The 19,247-nt window shown below is 43.1% G+C and overlaps 1 protein-coding gene across 1 annotated transcript in view; it reads left to right on the forward strand.

Moving 5' to 3' along the window:
* LOC134358441 (tyrosine-protein phosphatase non-receptor type 13-like) overlaps nt 1–19,247 on the forward strand; it is a 426,694-nt gene that overhangs the window by 365,632 nt on the left and 41,815 nt on the right. The window contains exons 39-42 of the mRNA XM_063070670.1: nt 6,582–6,747; nt 10,370–10,446; nt 14,753–14,817; nt 17,446–17,603. Coding sequence (XP_062926740.1) covers nt 6,582–6,747; nt 10,370–10,446; nt 14,753–14,817; nt 17,446–17,603 — 466 coding nt within the window. The remainder of the gene's footprint in view (nt 1–6,581; nt 6,748–10,369; nt 10,447–14,752; nt 14,818–17,445; nt 17,604–19,247) is intronic.

Here is a 19,247-nt window from a genome sequence, read left to right on the forward strand (position 1 = left end):
ATAATGTTACCAAAGCAATATGATTCAATAAATGTGGCAGAAGTCAAAAACCGCATGCACTGCCGATAGGATCCCAACAGCCTTACAATTTGAGGGACAGGTTGGGAACGTTGCAGCCAGTGCTTCTGATCTATTTGATATGAAATAACTGCATCACTGACATCCACAAAAAAAATCAGTAAAGGCCTCTCCCTAACAGTCACAACAGGGTCGAATTGTGGGACATGACCTGAAGGCATGAGAGTGTACCTCCAAGAGCAAGGATTGTTACAAAGGAGCTGGCCTTACCTTACTGGGGCTCTGATGATTGCTCAGTCAAACCTACCACTCCACTTACATCAACAGGCTTTAAGCAACCCTCACATGTGGGTGAAAAAGCTCGGGAGCTTCAAGACCCTACATTGAGAATTGAATGTGAAGGCCACACTCCTGTATTGGAGGTGTCATCACAGTTTGAAGACAGTCATCTCATCCAGCAGTAACACAAGACAGTGCCCCAGTCAGAACTGCCAATCATCCATCTGTATTTATGATTCACTTTTTCTCTCTCTGCATCAGCCTAGCTGGGGCCTCCAGGACATGTTCTAATAACTCCCTTATTAGCAACATAGATAACCTTCTACCTGCCCTCATTGACCCATTTGGTTTGGTCTTACCCTATCTCAGATATTCCGTTTGTCCTAGCCATCCCTCTCACCACCTTCCTTTCAATTTACAATTACCTCTTCTTTTCACTCTGTCCCATTCTGAAGAATGGACTCCTGCCTAAAACATTAACTGTTTCTCTTTCCACAGATGCTGCCCAACCTGAATTTTCTGTTTTTATTGGTTGGAAACTGATCAATACCACCAGCAAAAAGTTTCTGATTCATAACATTAATTTTGTTCTCTCTCCATAGATGCCACCTGATTTGCCTAGTATTTCAACGGCTCTCTGATTTTATTTCAGATTTTCAGCATCTGCAGGTTTTGATTGCATTTACGTCATGTGCACCAACTGATCGGGCTTGGAGTCACTGCCTCTTGTATTCCCACTGTCAGAAAGAGAACCCAAGAGTACGCTTTGGAGCGCAAGGGCATCAAATCCTTATCTGGGACCTGTGAGGCACTTGTGCCATTGTTCAGGGGGTGTCATAGGTTTAGATTCCACCTCAGAGATTTGAAGACTAAGCTGGTCTGTAGTAATACTGAAAAACCTCCATAATTTGAATGAGATATTGAACGAAGGTCCCATCAGTGTCTCAGGTGCCTAATTGGCATGTTCAATTGAATAGTTTCTTTCTTCCTCATTGAAAGTCCCTGCAACACCTCATATCTTAACTGGTGCAAAATTAAGAAGCAATGATATCTGGAGGCAGCCTCACAACACGCCAAAGCAATGGTACCATGATTCTGTGTATATCACCTCAGGAGAGATTGTAGCCTCTACTGGCTCTGTATAACATGGATCATTGACCAAGGCAATAATCTATGATTAGTCTTTTATATGCAGAATAGGAAATAACCTCACACCACCACCAGGGGAACAGATTCCCCAATCCTTATCTAGACAGTTTCTGTAATTACAGGGTCTCAATCTGAATCATCAGCAGTTCTTTCCCCACCACCACCCACCAGCTCTGCTCAACCTGTTGAGTTCCTCTAGCAGATTACTTTTGTTTCAAATCCCAACTTTTGTGTCTCCAGTTGGTATCCATTACCTTGACCCTTGGGTGCCAATGTTAGTTTTTTTGGTCATTTGCTGTGTATGTGTACAGACAAAGGAAATAAGAGGCAGACATACAGATTTCCTCAAAGAGGTCAGTCCCACTGACCACACTTCCAGCTGACCTACAATCTCCTACCAAGCTAAACTGGTAATGAATACATCAAACAGGGTCTCATACCCGAGAAAACTCTGAGCAGTTTCAAACTCAGGGAAGTGCGCATCTCACATAACCTCTCATGGTCCCAAAACACATCTTACACAATCAGGAAAGCTCACCAACACTTCTACTTCCTAAAGAAGCTGAAGAGAGATGAATTTTGCACATCGATACTCACATCCTTCTACAGAGGTACGGAAACTGTTCTGTGATGGACAGAGAGGTTCTACAATGGGTAGTTAAACATGCCCAATCTATCACCGGCACCGGCCCATCCACCATCAAGGATATATATACAGAAAGATGCTGAAAAAGGGATAGTAAAAATGATCCCACCCACCCTGCTCGTGGACTGTTTGCCCCTCTCCCATCAGGGAGAAGGCTATGTGGCATACTCGCCAAGAACACCAGACTCAAAAACGGTTACTTTCCCCAAGCAGTAAGGGTGATCAACACCTTCACTTCCCACGGCACCACTACTTTATCATTTCCTGTCAAAGTCACCTCACGTACAGACGATCCTGTGTCTAGCATCACTTTATGGACGTACAATCAATCTGTGGATATAAGCGATCTTATGTATTTATATTTATTGTTTTTTAAATTTCTGTTCTTTATCTTATTGTGTTTTTCTTTTGGTTTGCATCAGATCCACAGTACATTTCATTATTTCATTCTCCTTTACACTTACGTAATGGGAATGACATTAAACAATTTTAAATCTTGAATCTTGAAGAGTCACTGTAATCTACTGTTTGTAAACTTGGGGTTGAAACACTATCGACTAGACCCTGTCTCATTATTCCATTCCCCATCTCTGAGCTATTGCAGTGTCTAAAGTACAGCTTGTGCTGTGAACATCTGATCCGGTATGAGCATTCTGACGTGATCTCAGCCCCTTTTCTGGTTACAGATTTGACCTCCTTCCCTGAGGTCCCATTGCTGAGTCTCAAACTTACTCACCTATCTCAGTAAAACTCAGTGTCTTCTGAGATATCACACTTTGTTTATTTATTGAGATATAGCGTGGAATTGGTCCTTCCAGCCCTTCGAGCCACGCAGCCCAGCAACCCCCGATTTAACCCTCGCCTAGTCAAAGGGCGATTTACAACAACCAATTAATCTACCAACTGTAGATGGTTATGTTTGTTGGAGGTCAGTGATTCTGGCTTTGGAACATCACTACAGGAGTGCCTCAGAGCAGTGTCCTAGACTGAACCATCTTCAGCTGCTTCATCCATCACCTTCTTACTGAACATAAGAAACAGGAGCAGGAGTAGGCCATCTGGCTCATTGAGTCTGCTCTGCCATTCAACAAGATCATGGCTGATCTGACCAAATGCTCATTTCCACCTACCTGCCTTTTCCCCATAACCCTTAATTCCCCTACTATGCAAAAATCTATCCAACCTTGTCTTAAATATATTTACTGAGGTAGCTTTCACTGCTTCATTGGGCAGAGAATTCCACAGATTCACCACTCTCTGGGAAAAGCGGTTCCTCCTCACCTCCGTCCTAAATCTACTCCCCTGAATCTTGAGACTATGTCCCCTAGTTCTAGTCTCACCTACCGGTGGAAACAACTTTCCTACCTCTATCTTATCAATCCCTTCAATAACTTTATATGTTTTATTAGATCTCCTCTCATTCTTCTGAATTCCAGTGGGTACAGTCCCAGGTATCTCAATCTCTCCTCATAGTCTAAGCCTGTCATCTCTAGAATCAACCTGTTGAACCTTCTCTGCACCACCTCTAAGGCCAGTATATCCTTCTTTCCATCCTCAGGTGAGAATTGGGGATGTTCAATGTTCAATTCTATTTGCAACTCCTCAGCAACTGAAACCGCCCACTCCTGCATGCGTCAGGCCTAGACAGCATGTGGCTATTGGCTGTTGAGTGGCAACTAAACACCAGTGGATAGACTAGTGCCAGGCCATAACCACCTTCATCCAGAGAAATCTGACCACCATTCATTGACATCTGTGACAACACCATCACCAAGTCCTCCACCATCAGCATCCTGGGAGGTGATCATTATTGACCGGAAAATGGATGCACCAGCCGGCTGTCTACTACAGCAGGTCAGAAGCTTGTTATCCAGTTCATGTGACTCACTTCCTAAGATCTCAATGCCTTTCCCTTAACTACAAGGATCAAATCAGGGATACTTTCTACGTCTGAATGAACGTAGATTCAACAATACTCAAGAGATTCAGATTCAGATCAGATTAGGTTACACCACGATGTGATGACACTATTTGCTCACGTAGGGTAAAAAGTATACACAGTACAATATATATAGACATGAGCCTAAACAGCAGAATGGTGTTGGGAATGTGATGCAATCTGAAGTAAAGCAAAAAGAAATACTGAAGTGGCAATAATGGAAAACTTAGAATGAAGGGGTCAAGAATTTGGCAGCACCATCGGGAAGAATATGGAAGAGCCCAACACTACCTAGGGCAAAGCAGTCTACTATTTGGTATTGAATTACCCGACCTAAACTTTTCTTCCCTTGCAGTGTCTGTCAGACCACAAAACACATTCAGGTACATGCCTAAGCCTTTCCGACTGCACCTTCCAAACTCATGACCTCAACCATTAGGAAGGATAAGGGCATCAGGTAATGGAAACACCTCCGCCTGAAGCCTCCCCACTGAGCACACTGGCCATGATTTAGTTTTGAATTTGTGCTCGGTGATCTCTGACAGCTGCGGATTGAAGTGTCATCTCAAACTCTGAGCTACTTCTGCAAACAAGGTACCTGTAATTTTCTGCGTAGCTACTGACAGTGAGCATGCAACACACAGAGGAGTTTACTTCTGCAGTTTCTCTTGCTTATCCTCACCGGAGCATTCAGTACCTCTGCATTCCCAGTGGAATCTTCCAGCCTGGGGCTCAAACGGCTGTGAAGAACATCCCCATCCTCACCGTGCAGTGTGAATGGTTCACATGCCTTGCTACAAACCCCATACAGTCCACAAGGCCTCCTTGATCTTTATTTACCATTTTCATTGATCTCTTGCCAAAATGGTGCTGCAGTATTGAAGCCTGCTGAGCATTTGTGCTTTTACTCTCTGCTTGATCCACAGTATGAAAAGTTACATGACTTTTCATCTTTTAATTTTACTTCAAAATCATTGTCTGAAGCCCTAAGACTAAATGCTTCTGTTGTGTGAATAATAGTGGTGGCCTGCAGTTCTTCTGATCCCTAGAACTCATATTAAACACACTAACAGAACCTACAGTGAGAGACTGTGCCATAATTTCCGCTCTGCCTTTTACCCTTTATCCTTGCAGGCACGGAGTCTCCACGCTGTGAATGAGGTTAAAATGCTGCATCTATAGTCCCAACTCCAATACTTCGTTTTGCAGTTCATTTTGATTAAGGCACGTAGGATTTATGGTGATTTGACAAATGACTTGTCCACGGAAGGCTGAGAGTAGTGATGAATGGGAGTTATTCTAACTGGAGGTCTGTGACCAGTGGCGTCCTGCAGGGATCTGTTGTTCATAATACAGTATATACATATATAATTGATCTGGATGAAAATGTAAATTGGCTGATTAGTAGGTTTGCAAGTAACAGAAACATTGGCGCAGTTGTAGATGGTGAGGAAGACTGTCAAAAGAAATATGGTTGGCAGATGCAATTTAATCTGGACAAGTGTGAGATGGTGCATTCTGGGAGGACAAATGTTGGAGGAAAGTATACAGTAAATGGCAAAAAAAGTAGTATAAAGAACACAGAGTATAAAAAGTTAGAAAGAAATGTTGCAGTTATATTAAAATTTTCTTTGGCCACATCTGAAATATTGGGTGCAGTTCTGGTCACAATATTACAGGAAGTGGTGACTGTGGAGAGGAGCCAGAAAGGGTTCGCCAGGGTGTTGCAAGGATTAGAGAGTATTACCTATAAGAAGAGATTATACAAATTTAGCTTGCTTTATCTGGAGTGCCAGAGGCTGAGAGGTGATCTGTTAGATATATGTAAAATTGTGAGAGATATAAACACGATAGGTAGATTCTTTTACCAGGGTGAAAATGTCAAATATTAGAAGACATAGGATTAAGATGAGAAGGGAAAGTTTGAAGGACATTTACAAATAAGGTTTTCTTTTTAAACAGCATTTGACTGGAACTTGCTGCCAGGAGAGGGGGTGGAAACAGAAATAGTAGCTACAGTTAAGAGGTATTTAGACCGACTCCTGAACCGACACTGCATGGCAGGATATGGATCATGTGCAGGCAGATGGAATTGGTTTCAATTGGCTTCACGATCAACACAGACTTGGTGGGTCACAGACCCTGCTCCTGAGCTTTGTTCTTTGAAAATTATTCCAAAACCTGCCTAGTGCAAATTGGCTGTGCCACGAAATGCAACAGTGACTAATCATGACAGTAATTATTTAGCGCTGAAAAGAATGCGGAATCTAAAGGCTAAAAATATAATACATGTTCATTGAGATTACTTGTTCCACCTGAACATGTAACTGCAGAAGGTGACTTTGGGGAAGATTTTATTTTGATGAAATGTGATAAGATAAGTTTTAAAATTGGCCTGAATCACCATAGTGTATCTAATAACTAATGACTAGAAACAAATTAGAAACAAGTACGCAATTCTAAATTCTTAAAGAAGGAAAAAGGGATAACAATACCTTGCATGCATTAGACAGAAGGCATAACCTTAAGATTTCACTGTTCCTTTCCCAGGTAAATGGAGAGGATCTGTCTGGTCTGAACCACGGGCAAGTTGTTGAGATTCTGCGGAGAGCCCAGGGTGTAGTGATGTTGATCATCCGCAGAAAGCCACCTCTGCACTTGGACAGTACGCAATGTACCACGAAGACTCCTTCCAAAAATAAATTATTATATCCTGGTAAGGAAAAGGAGTTTGTAAAATCTGATATGAAAATATTGTGAAATAGGTAACAGAAATATAGTTTTATGCAGGAATGCCATCTCTTTAACAGGGAGAATTAAAAACCCCTTCATTAATTTCAAGGATTATAATTTGTCCTCTGCAGCTAAATCTACTCTACGTATCAGCAGTTCTTTTCTCGATGTGATCTCTGACTGGCTCACATCCTATTCTGAAGCTGTAGCTGCAACTTAATTGGATGGAACCCCAGGAGGCAAGAACAACGTGGAGAAGGGAGGATTAGCATGAGGAAAGGATGATGGGGAGATATAACTGCTCTCTGCTTGACGTTGAGAGAGCTAGTGGGTGCAAAAATGGCATTTCTCCACTAACACTGGTTCACATTCACACTCCTCAGCCTGTTGTGTTCACACACTCTCCCCACCCATGTCCCCATGTAGACATCCATCTCCCTACTCCTCCTTGTTCACATTAACACCTCCCCATTTGCACTCACACTCGTCACACTTCCCTATTTACAGGGCAAAGGTTAACTGTTGTGTCCATTTGTGCCAGGCTGACCCTGGACATTCACCGTATGTTGCCAGGGCAGCTGGTGTTCCCATAGCTACCAGGCAGGTCCCACCTGTGCTGTTCTAATGGGAAAGAATCCACAAACGTTGGGCTCTTGTAGCATGGAACAAACAGTCCTAAGTTTAGCCCAGGGGATTATCATACATCCTGACATTTGGTGACCAGAATTGGATGCAAAAGGTCTACTTGTGCTTGGTCAGCGTTTGATAATCAGAGATGGCAGAGATGGTGCTCGGTGCTCAGTGTCGGAGGTCTGGTTGGAGCTTCAAGTTTTCAGACGACTGAGAGTCGGACTGTGGCCAGGTATGGCAGGGAGAGTTTTCTTCCTTATCCCATCTGCGTGAGATGTAGGACTTTCGAGAGACTTTGAACTTTTTACCGTGCTAACGGCCTGTTTTTCATCAAGTTACGGTATTGCTTGCACTGTTGTAACTATATGTTATAATTATGTGGTTTTTGTCAGTTTTTCAGTCTTGGTCTGTCCTGTGTTTCTGTGATATCACACCAGAAGAATATTGTACCGTTTCTTAATGCATGCATTACTAAATGACAATAAAAGGGGACTGAGTGTCCTCATAATCTAATTAATCTAGTAATCTAATCTAATAATCTGGAGGCCTTTTATGGACCAAGAACACCAGTGCAGCAGACCAGCCAGCATTGACCTGTTCTAAATTCCCTAAGGCCTGGTTTTGCCACGTGGCAGGTGGCAAGACTGAGATTATACTGCATGTGAGCAATGCCCTCCAGTGCTATTTTATTCTGATAAATTGTTCAAAAGCAAAATTTTACAGATAATGGAACTCTTAAAAAAATTGAAATTCACAACAAATGAAGCAACACCTTGTCTGGGGAAATAGTAACTCTACACAGTAGGGCATTGTGTGAATGCTGTCTGGCCTGAACATTTCCAGCATTTTCTGTACCTGCAGACTTTGGCTTTTGTGCATGGGAACTAGCTGGCCTTGCAGGATAACAAAATAAAAAGTAGAGTGCCAAATACCAACAAAGAGAATCTGGCTCTACAGTGGGTTTGCTGACATGATCAGGTGGAGATGTCTTTGTGTTGAATTGGATGTACCACCTCACATTACATAGAATTCTGAGTCCATACAATTAGATGGTATAGGTCTGCAAACTCAATAAAATCTGTAAAGAAAACAGTCAAAATCTATCTGTAATATCTGCCACTGACCGTCACCTTGACCATTTCTGTTAAACTGCACAGGAAAGTGGTGTTAGGTAAATTGAAGGGATTAAAGGCAGATAAATCCCCAGGGCCAGATGGTCTGCATCCCAGAGTGCATAAGGAAGTAGCCCAAGAAATAGTGGATGCATTAGTGATAGTTTTTCAAAACTCTTTAGATTCTGGATTAGTTCCTGAGGATTGGAGGGTGGCTAATGTAACCCCACTTTTTAAAAAAGGAGGGAGAGAGAAACCGGGGAATTATAGACCGGTTAGCCTAACGTCGGTGGTGGGGAAACATCTGGAGTCAGTTATCAAAGATGTGATAACAGCACATTTGGAAAGCAGTGAAATCATCGGACGAAGTCAGCATGGATTTGTGAAAGGAAAATCATGTCTGACGAATCTCATAGAATTTTTTGAGGATGTAACTGGTAGAGTGGATAGGGGAGAACCAGTGGATGGGGTATATTTGGATTTTCAAAAGGCTTTTGACAAGGTCCCACACAGGAGATTAGTGTGCAAACTTAAAGCACACGTTATTGGGGGTAAGGTATTGATGTGGATAGAGAATTGGTTGGCGGACAGGAAGCAAAGAGTGGGAATAAACGGGACCTTTTCAGAATGGCAGGCAGTAACTAGTGGGGTACCGCAAGGCTCAGTGCTGGGACTCCAGTTGTTTACAATATATATTAATGACTTGGATGAGGGAATTAAATGCAGCATCTCCAAGTTTGCGGATGACACGAAGCTGGGCGGCAGTGTTAGCTGTGAGGAGGATGCTAAGAGGATGCAGGGTGACTTGGATAGGTTAGGTGAGTGAGCAAATTCATGGCAGATGCAATTTAATGTGGATAAATGTGAAGTTATCCACTTTGGTGGCAAAAACAGAAAAACAGATTATTATCTGAATGGTGGCCGATTAGGAAAAGGGGAGGTGCAATGAGACCTGGGTGTCATTATACACCAGTCATTGAAAGTGGGCATGCAGGTACAGCAGGCGGTGAAAAAGGCGAATGGTATGCTGGCGTTTATAGTAAGAGGATTCAAGTACAGGAGCAGGGAGGTACTACTGCAGTTATACAAGGCCTTGGTGAGACCACACCTGGAGTATTGTGTGCAGTTTTGGTCCCCTAATCTGAGGAAAGACATCCTTGCTAAGAGGGAATACAAAGAAGGTTCACCAGATTGATTCCTGGGATGGCAGGACTTTCATATGATGAAAGACTGGATGAACTAGGCTTATACTCAATGGAATTTAGAAGATTGAGGGGGGATCTGATTGAAATGTGTAAAATCCTGAAGGGATTAGACAGGCTAGATGCAGGAAGATTGTTCCCAATGTTGGGGAAGCCCAGAACGAGGGGTCACAGTTTGAGGATAAAGGGGAAGCCCTTTAGGACCGAGATTAGGAAAAACTTCTTCACACAGAGGGTGGTGAATCTGTGGAATTCTCTGCCACAGGAAACAGTTGAGGCCAGTTCATTGGCTATATTTAAGAGGGAGTTAGATATGGCCCTTGTGGCTAAAAGGATCAGGGGTATGGAGGGAAGGCTGGTACAGGGTTCTGAGTTGGATGATCAGCCATAATCATACTAAATGGTGGTGCAGGCTCGATGGGCTGAATGGCCTACTCCTGCACCTATTTTCTATGTTTCTATGAAAAGGTCCTTCAGCCCACAGTGTGTGTAGCAACCAAGATCTGATTCCTTGACCCATAGGATAGAGATTTATGATTTTCAGCTATTTTCACTGACAGTATTTCCACCACTTGCAATTTTGTTGTGTATGGTCCATCATAACATATATTCGTATTAACATTGGATGAAGCTAAGGAGGATACATTCTTCACTTTCACAGAGATACAGTGCCAGCAGAGAAATCCACAAGGACTTGAGAACGAGACCCCAAGAGGATGCCCTGGAGATTCCAGTGAGGTAAGCAAACGAGGAAAATCTACCAGTGGATGATCAAAGTGTCAGGTGTTCTCAGGTGAACTCGGCCAGCATGAAGCAGATGGCAATGATCTCTCTCTCTAATCTCATCAAAAATTCAAGGGTTAGTGAGTCATTTCTAAAGGGGTACACAGGCAGTCCCCTAGTTAAGACAGGCTTCTGTTCCTCAGAGCTGTTCATAATCCAGACAGTTTGTAAATCAGAAATGCAGCCACCCAGCAAGTGATTGAATTACAAATACAAGCCAAGCACGGGCAATGTGTCATTAAAACAGAACGTTTAACTCAACCATTTGGATATCACTGCAGATTTAGTTTGCACTAACTAGAGGGTAGATAGCCAGTGTAAAGAGGTGAAAGGGAGATGCAAGGCTGAAGCTGGCAGGTGATAGGTGGAGCCAATCTGCCCATCATCTCTCTCCTCACTTGATTCTACCTATCACCTGTCAGCTCCTGCCTCACTCCTCCCGCTCACCTCTTTATACAAGCCTTTTCAGTGTCAAACATCTTGACCCAAAATGTCAGCCAACCTTTTACCTCCACAAATGCTGTCTGATCCACAGAGTTCCTCCAGCAGTTAACTTTTTTTCTGATTGTGATACTGGGCTGCAGTGAAGGACAGAACAACTGTTTACAGATAATCCCTTTTGTTTATATGTGTAGGAACAGGAAGAAGACATGATAATTATTTAAAATGACATTGGTCTTTAAAATGCTTTCAGAAACTGATTAGTAGTTGCTCCACCATTATGCAAATTGTATTAATTAGGTCTATAGGATTATGCTGAAATTCTGTTCTTAATTCCTGTCTCTATTTAGACCGATATGAAACTAAATAAAACAAGTATAATCAAGCCCAATTTGCCCGTATAAATTAGGTATCAGTAATTGACCGCCTGTTACTCTTCAGAGTTTGAAAATTTCAGGCCAGTTAATAAACATGTAAGTACCAGCCGCACAGATCTCCAGTATGTAAGCATTACAAATGCAGAGAATAATTTGCTATCAGTCCCAGATAGCTCAGTATAAGTGGATGCACATAGCTAACCGGTCAATAGGTATCTGCAACTTGACCCAGGGATCTTCTTGCACTTGCCTGACGGAAGTAGGTTAGCCATATTGGGACAGGCCTGAATCATTGCCTATGCCTCTAGTCTAGATGCTGAAGTCCAGCATCACTGGCTTTGTGTGTCCTTTCTGCAGTGGGAAGTGAAGAACAGCAGCACCTGTAGTGCACAAGAATGTCATATCAGCACTTCACAAAATTCATCTGAAAGCTGTAACAGCCAGCAAATATCCACCCCATCGCTTTGCCAGCTATTAAAGTACTTGAGAGTAATTTAATAGTTTGTGGTACAGAGATAACTACTTCAACGCAAATATATAAAGATTAAAATTATTCAAAATTTACTCAATTAACTGAAAATACATGGATAATTGAAAACATCAAGCCTCATTAAGATGATTTATGCTTACATTTTATTTGCATCCTAATATTGTGTTCTATGATCTCCATTCAACCTGGCTCAGAGATTGAGAGACAATGAATGTTGGCCAAACTGTGCAAGATTTTACTCTGTATTCTGAGTTTATGGGAGGGATTGGGACAGTACACACATAGATTTGTTTCTATTGGATAATGCCAATGGTTCTGTTCAGAAATCCCAGCACTTACCATGAAGACTTGGGCCATAAAAAATTATGGAAGTTAGAAGAACAATTTCTTCATCCAGAAGTGGGTGTCTATGGAATGAGCTGTCAGAGCAAGTGATTGAGGCTGGTTCAATAAATACATTAAAAGACACTTAGATGGGTCTGTGGGCCAAACAGAGGCAAATTATGGGTACCTGGGTTATCATGGGTGCATAGGGCTGAAAGTCCTCTTTCCTTACTAAACACAGGAGATTCTATGGATGCTGGAAATCCAGTGTAACACACACAAAATGCAGGAGGAACTCAGCAGGTCAGGCAGCATCTATAGAAAGTTGACATTTCAGGCCAAGACCCTTCGTCAGGGATGGAAAGGGAGGGGGAAGATTCCAGAATACAAAAGGTGGGTAGGAGGAGAAGGAGGGTAAGCTAGAAGGTGACAAATGAAGCCACGTGGGTGGGAAAGGTAGGCTGGAGAAGAAGGGATCTGATAGAAGAGGGGAGTAGACCATGGCAGAAACAGAAGAAGGAAGGGAAAGAGGAAAAACAGAGGAAAAAAATCTACCAGAAGGAGAAATTGATATTCATGCCATCAGGTTGGAGGCTACCTAGATGGAATACGAGGTGTTGCTCCTCAACCCTGAGAGTGGCCTCATGATGAAATGGGACAGGAGCGAAAATGGTTGCCCACCAGGAAATTCTGCTTTTGTTGGATGGAGCAGAGGTGCTTGGAATATTCACGTCGGGCCTCACCAATGGAGGCTGCATTGGAAGCACTGGATATAATTGACAACCCCAACCAGATTCACAGGTGAAGTGTTGCCTCACATGGAAGGACTGTTTGGGGCCCTGAATGGAGGTGAGGGAGGATGTGAATGGGCGGGTGTAGCAGTTCTCTCGCTTGTCAGTTCTGTTCCAGGAGGGATGTGCTGGAAGAGAGATTAGCGGGGAGGGTTGAATGGACAAGTTAACCACAGAGAGAGTGATCCCTGCAGAAAGTAGAGAGTAGGGGTGGGAAGTAAAGGTGTGTTTGGTGGTAGGATACTTTTGAAGATGGCACAGGTTACTCTCTCCATACTATATTAATCTATCACTATTATAAGAAGTAGCAATATATTGTTGATGGTTGAAACACTGTAGAAGTAGATGTAAAGGTAAGGTCAGCAAGTTTGGGATTCCAATATGTACCCACCACACCTTGTAGAACATTTTGTTAGCATCTGATCCCCACTGACTATTGAAAACAAGACCATAAGACTATAAGACATAGGAGCAGAAATTAGGCTATTCAGCCCAACAAGTCTGCTCCGCCATTTCATCATGGCTGATCCTGGATCCCATTCAACTTCATACACCTGTCCTCTCACCAGATCTCAAGTTTGAAAGGACAACTATTACTAACAAGGTCAGTGAGGCATTTAATGCATACCTATAAGAGGAACTGGTTTATCTAACTCTGTGACTCTGAGGTCCTCTTCGGTTGTGGACTGGGTGTTGACTGAAACACTGCTTTTGCACCACCATTAGTGATGAGCTAAATGAATCATGTAATATAGAATGGGGTCACTTTGCCTATTGTGCCTGTAATGGTTAGCTCTCCACGATCCTTCACGCCTCCACATGTATATTCAAAATGGCTTTGGAAAGTTCAAATATTTAAAATCCTGAAGAGGTTATACAGGGCAGATCTTAAGATGTGGGAGAATCACTATCAAGGGGACATAGTTACAAAATAGGGGGCCAATAGCTTAAAATTAAGGCAGATAGAAATATCTTCCCTCAGAGAGAGTGTATCTCTGGAATTCACTTTTCTAAAGACAATTCATTAGGTGGAGATAGATGTCTGAAATACTGGGAAATGAGGGCTGTGGAGAATGAAAGAGGCCAGGAGGGATCAGGCATGATCAAATTGAATGATGGGGCCAATATAAGAGGCCATGACCTCCACCTGCTCCTGTTTTCTTGTGTTATTATTACAACTGCCTCCACCAATCTTTTCATCTGTGAAGTGCAAATCATAACAAGTTTCAGTGTTACGATAATAGAAACAAACTCTCCTCAGCTGCCCAGCATTTCAAAATCAAGTAGATCATAGAACATAGACCGGTACCAGGCAGGAATAGGCCCTTTGGCCAACAATATCTGTGTCGAACATGATGCCAAATTAAACCAAATGGCTTCTGCCTGCACACAATCCGTCTCCCTCGATTTGCTGCGTTTTCATGCAGTCATCTTGCAGCCTCTTAAATGTGACTAGTATATGCTTCCACCACCACTACTGCAGCACCAGCTGAGCATGTACCACTCTGTTTGTAAAAATATTTTCCCTACACAACCCCTTTATACTCTACTTCTTCGCCTTAAATGCAGGCCCTCAGAAATCCTCTGATTTCTGCCCCTCTTGTTGTGAGAATCACCTTTCCCTTTACATTCGGCAGACCCGAGGGCTGTCTGACATGGAACTGATTCAGTCTTTGGAGAATTCCCCTTCAGCCAGGTCCTTCTTTAGGCTGGATATTGATTCCTCTTGGTTTCAAATTTCTAAATCTTTGACATTGTATGTTGTCCTCTGCAATAAGTAATGCACTTTTCTTCCTGCGATAACAATCAGTTTAATCTACCTCTTTGTTTTTCCACAGAATAATGGTGTCCATCCATCAGAAAAACAGAATCACAAGGACAACTTCCAATACAGTGACGGCTGGTAAAACTATGCAATCTTAGAGTCGCAAAGCACTAAAGCAGGCCTTCAGCCCACCATGTTCATGCTGAATACCAATTATCCATCTACACTAAACCAGCATTTGGGTTATAGTCTTTTATAACTTGATGATCCAAGTGCTTATCTAGATAATTCTTTAATGTTGAGAAAGTCTCTCCCTCCGCCACCCTCCCAGGCAGTGCAGATTCCAACCACCCTCTGGCCACAAAACATTCCTCAGATTCCCTGTAAATCCCCTTTACTCGAATGTATGCCCTCTTGCTTTGAATACCACTATTATAAGACCATAAGATATAGGAGCAGAATTAGGCCATTTGGCCCATCGAGTCTACTCCGCCATTTCATCATGGCCAATCCATTATTCTTTTCAGCCCCAATCTCCTGCCTTCTCTCAGTATCCCTTCATCAACCCAGAATCTATCAACCTCTCCTTAAATATTAATGAAGAGTTGGCCTCCACAGTTGCTCCAGCTGGAAACTACTAAAGAAATTCCTCCTCATCTCTGTTCTAAAAGGACACCCCTCTATACTGAAGCTGTGTCCTCTGGTATTGGACTCTCCCACCGTAGGAAATATCCTCTCCATATCCACTCTATCAAGACCTTTCACCATTCAATACATTTCAATGAGGTCACCCCTCATTCTTCTGAATCCTACTGAATACAGGCCCAGAGCCATCAAATGTTCTTCATATGACAAGCTGTTCAATCCTGGAATCATTTTCGTGAATCTCCTTTGAACCCTCTCCAGTGTCAGCACATCCTTTCTAAGATAAGGGGCCCAAACCTGCTTACAGTACTCCAAGTGAGGCCTTGGAAGGTAATTTCCGACTACCTACCCTGTGCATGTCCCTACTGATTTTGGGCTCTTCTGTTAGTTGCTCCTCAGGCCCCTCTGCTCCATGAAAAACAAACCCAGATTCTGCTCTTAACTGACACATTCTATCCCAGGCATCATCCTAGCGAGTCTCCTCTGCACCAACTCCAGTGCAATCACATCCTTCCCACAGAGTGGCAATCAGAAATGTGCACAATATTCCAGCAGTGGCCTAACCAATTAAAAAAGCACGTACCATAGCCTCCCTGATGTTATATTCTGTGCTCCAGCTAATGAAGGTTGACGAGATTCGCAGAACAAGTAGATAATGTGGTGCAGAAGGTTGGACCTTTTTACCTACCAGTGCTGCCACTTTCAGAAAACGTTAGATTTGTATATCAAGCTCGCTTTCTCCTGACCTTACTCGCTGGGAGTCCCCCGTCGTTGTCCTACCCTTGTTGAATTTTGGATGTGGTCAGCAAGCTCAACAGTGCTTTGCCCTTTGTCCCAGTGCAGTGCTGAGTTCAGAGCCAACTTGAATGAGGCTAATGCAGTCCAGTAGTGCACCCATAGACAGCTGGTGGTGTACTGACATCAGCGCCGGACTCTGGAGCGAAGGTTCCCGAGTTCGAACCCATCCATGGCTTTCCATCCATGTGGAGTTGAGAGTCGAGCTCGCAACTCGGCCTTGCAAAAAAAAAAACTGTGCTGTGAGAAGGACATGGGGGACCACTCATAGAATCTTTCCTCCAAGACAACCACCTGAAAAAGTGGTCGCCGAGGCTCTGGTTAGAGTATGGCACACAAAAAAAAAAGTGCACCCATATTATGGAAGGAGTGGGAAACATCATCTTTGGTCCCCGAAACAACTGATGTCGTAGTCATTGCCAAAGCGCAGTGCCTGTATGTGGGTGGCAAGGAAGGAGCAGAAATGAATTGTAGGTCAATGGGCCTACCCTATCAGGCATGTAGACACGTGTGAAGGCTGACTCTGAGGATGTACTGCCACTGGTCGGGCTTGTGAGATCTCAATGCCATCTTTGTTAAGAAGTAGGAGATGATTTAAATGGGCACATGATGCACAATCTGTGCCAAAGTTCTGTGATTCCCGTTTGGTGAAAGAGGTGTACTGTATTTTAGATCTAGTTCAGGGTAATGGGGGAATTCTTCTCCCATATCTCCTGTGTTTTGTTCCATTGCTCGGAAGGGTAAGATGCGGAGAAGGATACATCCCATCGGGATTACTGCTGGAGGAATGCTGTACTGAGTGTGACTCAGGTATCTCTGAGTGATTGTCTTAATTGATGACAATCAGGACAAAACTCTCCTCCCCCACCACTCTGAAATATAATTGGTTAAATTAATGAAAGCCAATCAGGACAACCTCCATGCCTATGCTCTTGATTCCCCTCAAGTGTCTCCTCTTGGGAAAAAACATCCACTGGAAAGCTATTCCAGAATTTTTTTGTTGTAAATTATTCCCAAAAAACCTGGCAATTGGTCCAGGGAAGGAGCTTGCAGAGTCAACCGCATATTCCACCTCCTGTGGCCAGGCCTAGGGAAGGAAGCAGCTTTCCCTCTTTAATGAATAACTTAGGGTTTGCAATAATCTGCAGTCACTTATTTTTCCTGAAATCCCTTCTTCTATTTTAAACATATATTGAACAGCTATTACACTAAATATATCTGTTTGCATTTTCTGTTTACCAAAATGCTTACAACATTACTCATTTAGGAACTGAATAAACATTAATATCAGGGAAGCCAACCATTTAATTCTCTCTTACTTTGAAGCATAGCGAATTGCAGCAGAAGGCACTCAGGAGGCGAGTTCCGTGTTAGTACATATGAGGAACAGTGTGGGGATAAAGACGAGCGCTGTGATTCAGATTGCTGGAGTAATGATGAAGAGCTGCCTCTCTCCTCTTGCAGAGTGCCTGCACCCCCTACAGGTGAGCCTCAGAGTTACAATTTCTGCAACTCCCTTACTCCACCACAGAACAAGGGGAGATTCAACATTGGAAAATAATAATTTGTATTGCTTACTGTGAAGGCTGGCTATAATGAATTGTTATTCTTTTGTGTTTTGCAGTATATGTTGCTGAAAGAATAATCAGTGTAGGTTTATGATTTATTCTTATCAAATGTATCTATTTCTCATACAGCTGCAAATTACTTTAGTCATCACCTCTCATTAATATCCTTTCACAGTTAGCTTAACATCTGCCATAGGGAAAATGTTAGAAGATATTATTAAAGATATTGTAGCAAGACACAGAAAAGTTCAATTAATCAGGCAAAGTCAACATGATTTATGTAAGGGAAATCATGTTTAAATAATTTATTTGAGATCTTTGAATAAGTCACTTACACTGTGCATGTGCTGTACTTAGATTTCCAGAGGACATTTGGTAAGGTGCAGCATCAAAAGTTGTTACAGAAAGTAAAAGTTCATGGTGTAGGAGGTGGCATCTGGAGGACTGGATGGTGAGCTGGGAACAGGGTAAGCATAAATAGATCGTTCTCCAGTCGGCATCGGGGCCAATGTAGGACCTCAACTTTTACAATGTTTACGAGGTGAAGCTGGACTTCATATGAAACTTGAATTTGCTGCGAACACAAAGATGAGTGGAAATGTAATTTGTGAAAGGGATGTAAGGAAGCTGCAAGGGGATATGGCTGGGTTAAATGAATGGGCAAAGGTCTTGACAATGGGGAATAAAGTGGGAAATGTGAGTTTGGTCATCTTGGCAGGTGAACAGCCGTATGCACACCCCAAGCTGGAATAGTCTGGCTGGGCTCTGGCAGCAGTAGACACGGTTGGCCCTTCATGCTGTCCATGCTGTTTTCTAAGAATTTCAGCAGTGGAGAATCAGTTCCCTGGTGGACGGGACCTCCTCCATTGGCTCCTCTGTGGGAGACAATGGAGGTTGGTAGTCATGAAGTACTTCAAACGGTGACATACCCGTGGCAGAGGAAGTGTGTAATTTATTGGACAGCTCAGCCCAGAGCAGTTTCTTCTTCCATATGGAAGGGTTAAATGTGGCGAATCAACGCAGAAACTTCTCCACTTTCTGATTGGGTCCTTCTGACTGTCCAATGGTCTATAGATGATAGCTGGAGGACAAACTCACTGTGATGTGAAAGAGGGAGCAAAAGACTCACCAGAAACAGGAAATGAATTCTGGGCCCTGGTCCAACACAAATTCCAGGGGAAGCTATGGAGACAAACTAGATGTTGGAGAACAGGTCTGCCTTTTTAAGCAGCTGAGGGAGATTTGGGGAGAGCAATGAAGTGGACCACCTCGGAGAAGTAGTCCACCACTGTTGTGATCACCTTGGTCACATTAGAAGAAGGAAAACCCGTGACAATGACAATGTAGGACCATAGACGTTCAGGGACCAGTAGGGGTCACCGGAACCCCAGAGGGCTGTTGGTCACAGGAATTGGACTCTGCATATTGAGGGAAAGCGGAGATGAACTGATGTATATCTGTACATCTGTCATCATGGTGGGCCACCGGAGCAAGCATTACAGAATCTCCAGAGTCCATTGTGCGGCTGGATGGCCAGAGATGGGTGAAGAGTGGACCTAC

This window comes from Mobula hypostoma, chromosome 18, assembly GCF_963921235.1.
Source record: "Mobula hypostoma chromosome 18, sMobHyp1.1, whole genome shotgun sequence".
Taxonomy (NCBI): domain Eukaryota; kingdom Metazoa; phylum Chordata; class Chondrichthyes; order Myliobatiformes; family Myliobatidae; genus Mobula; species Mobula hypostoma.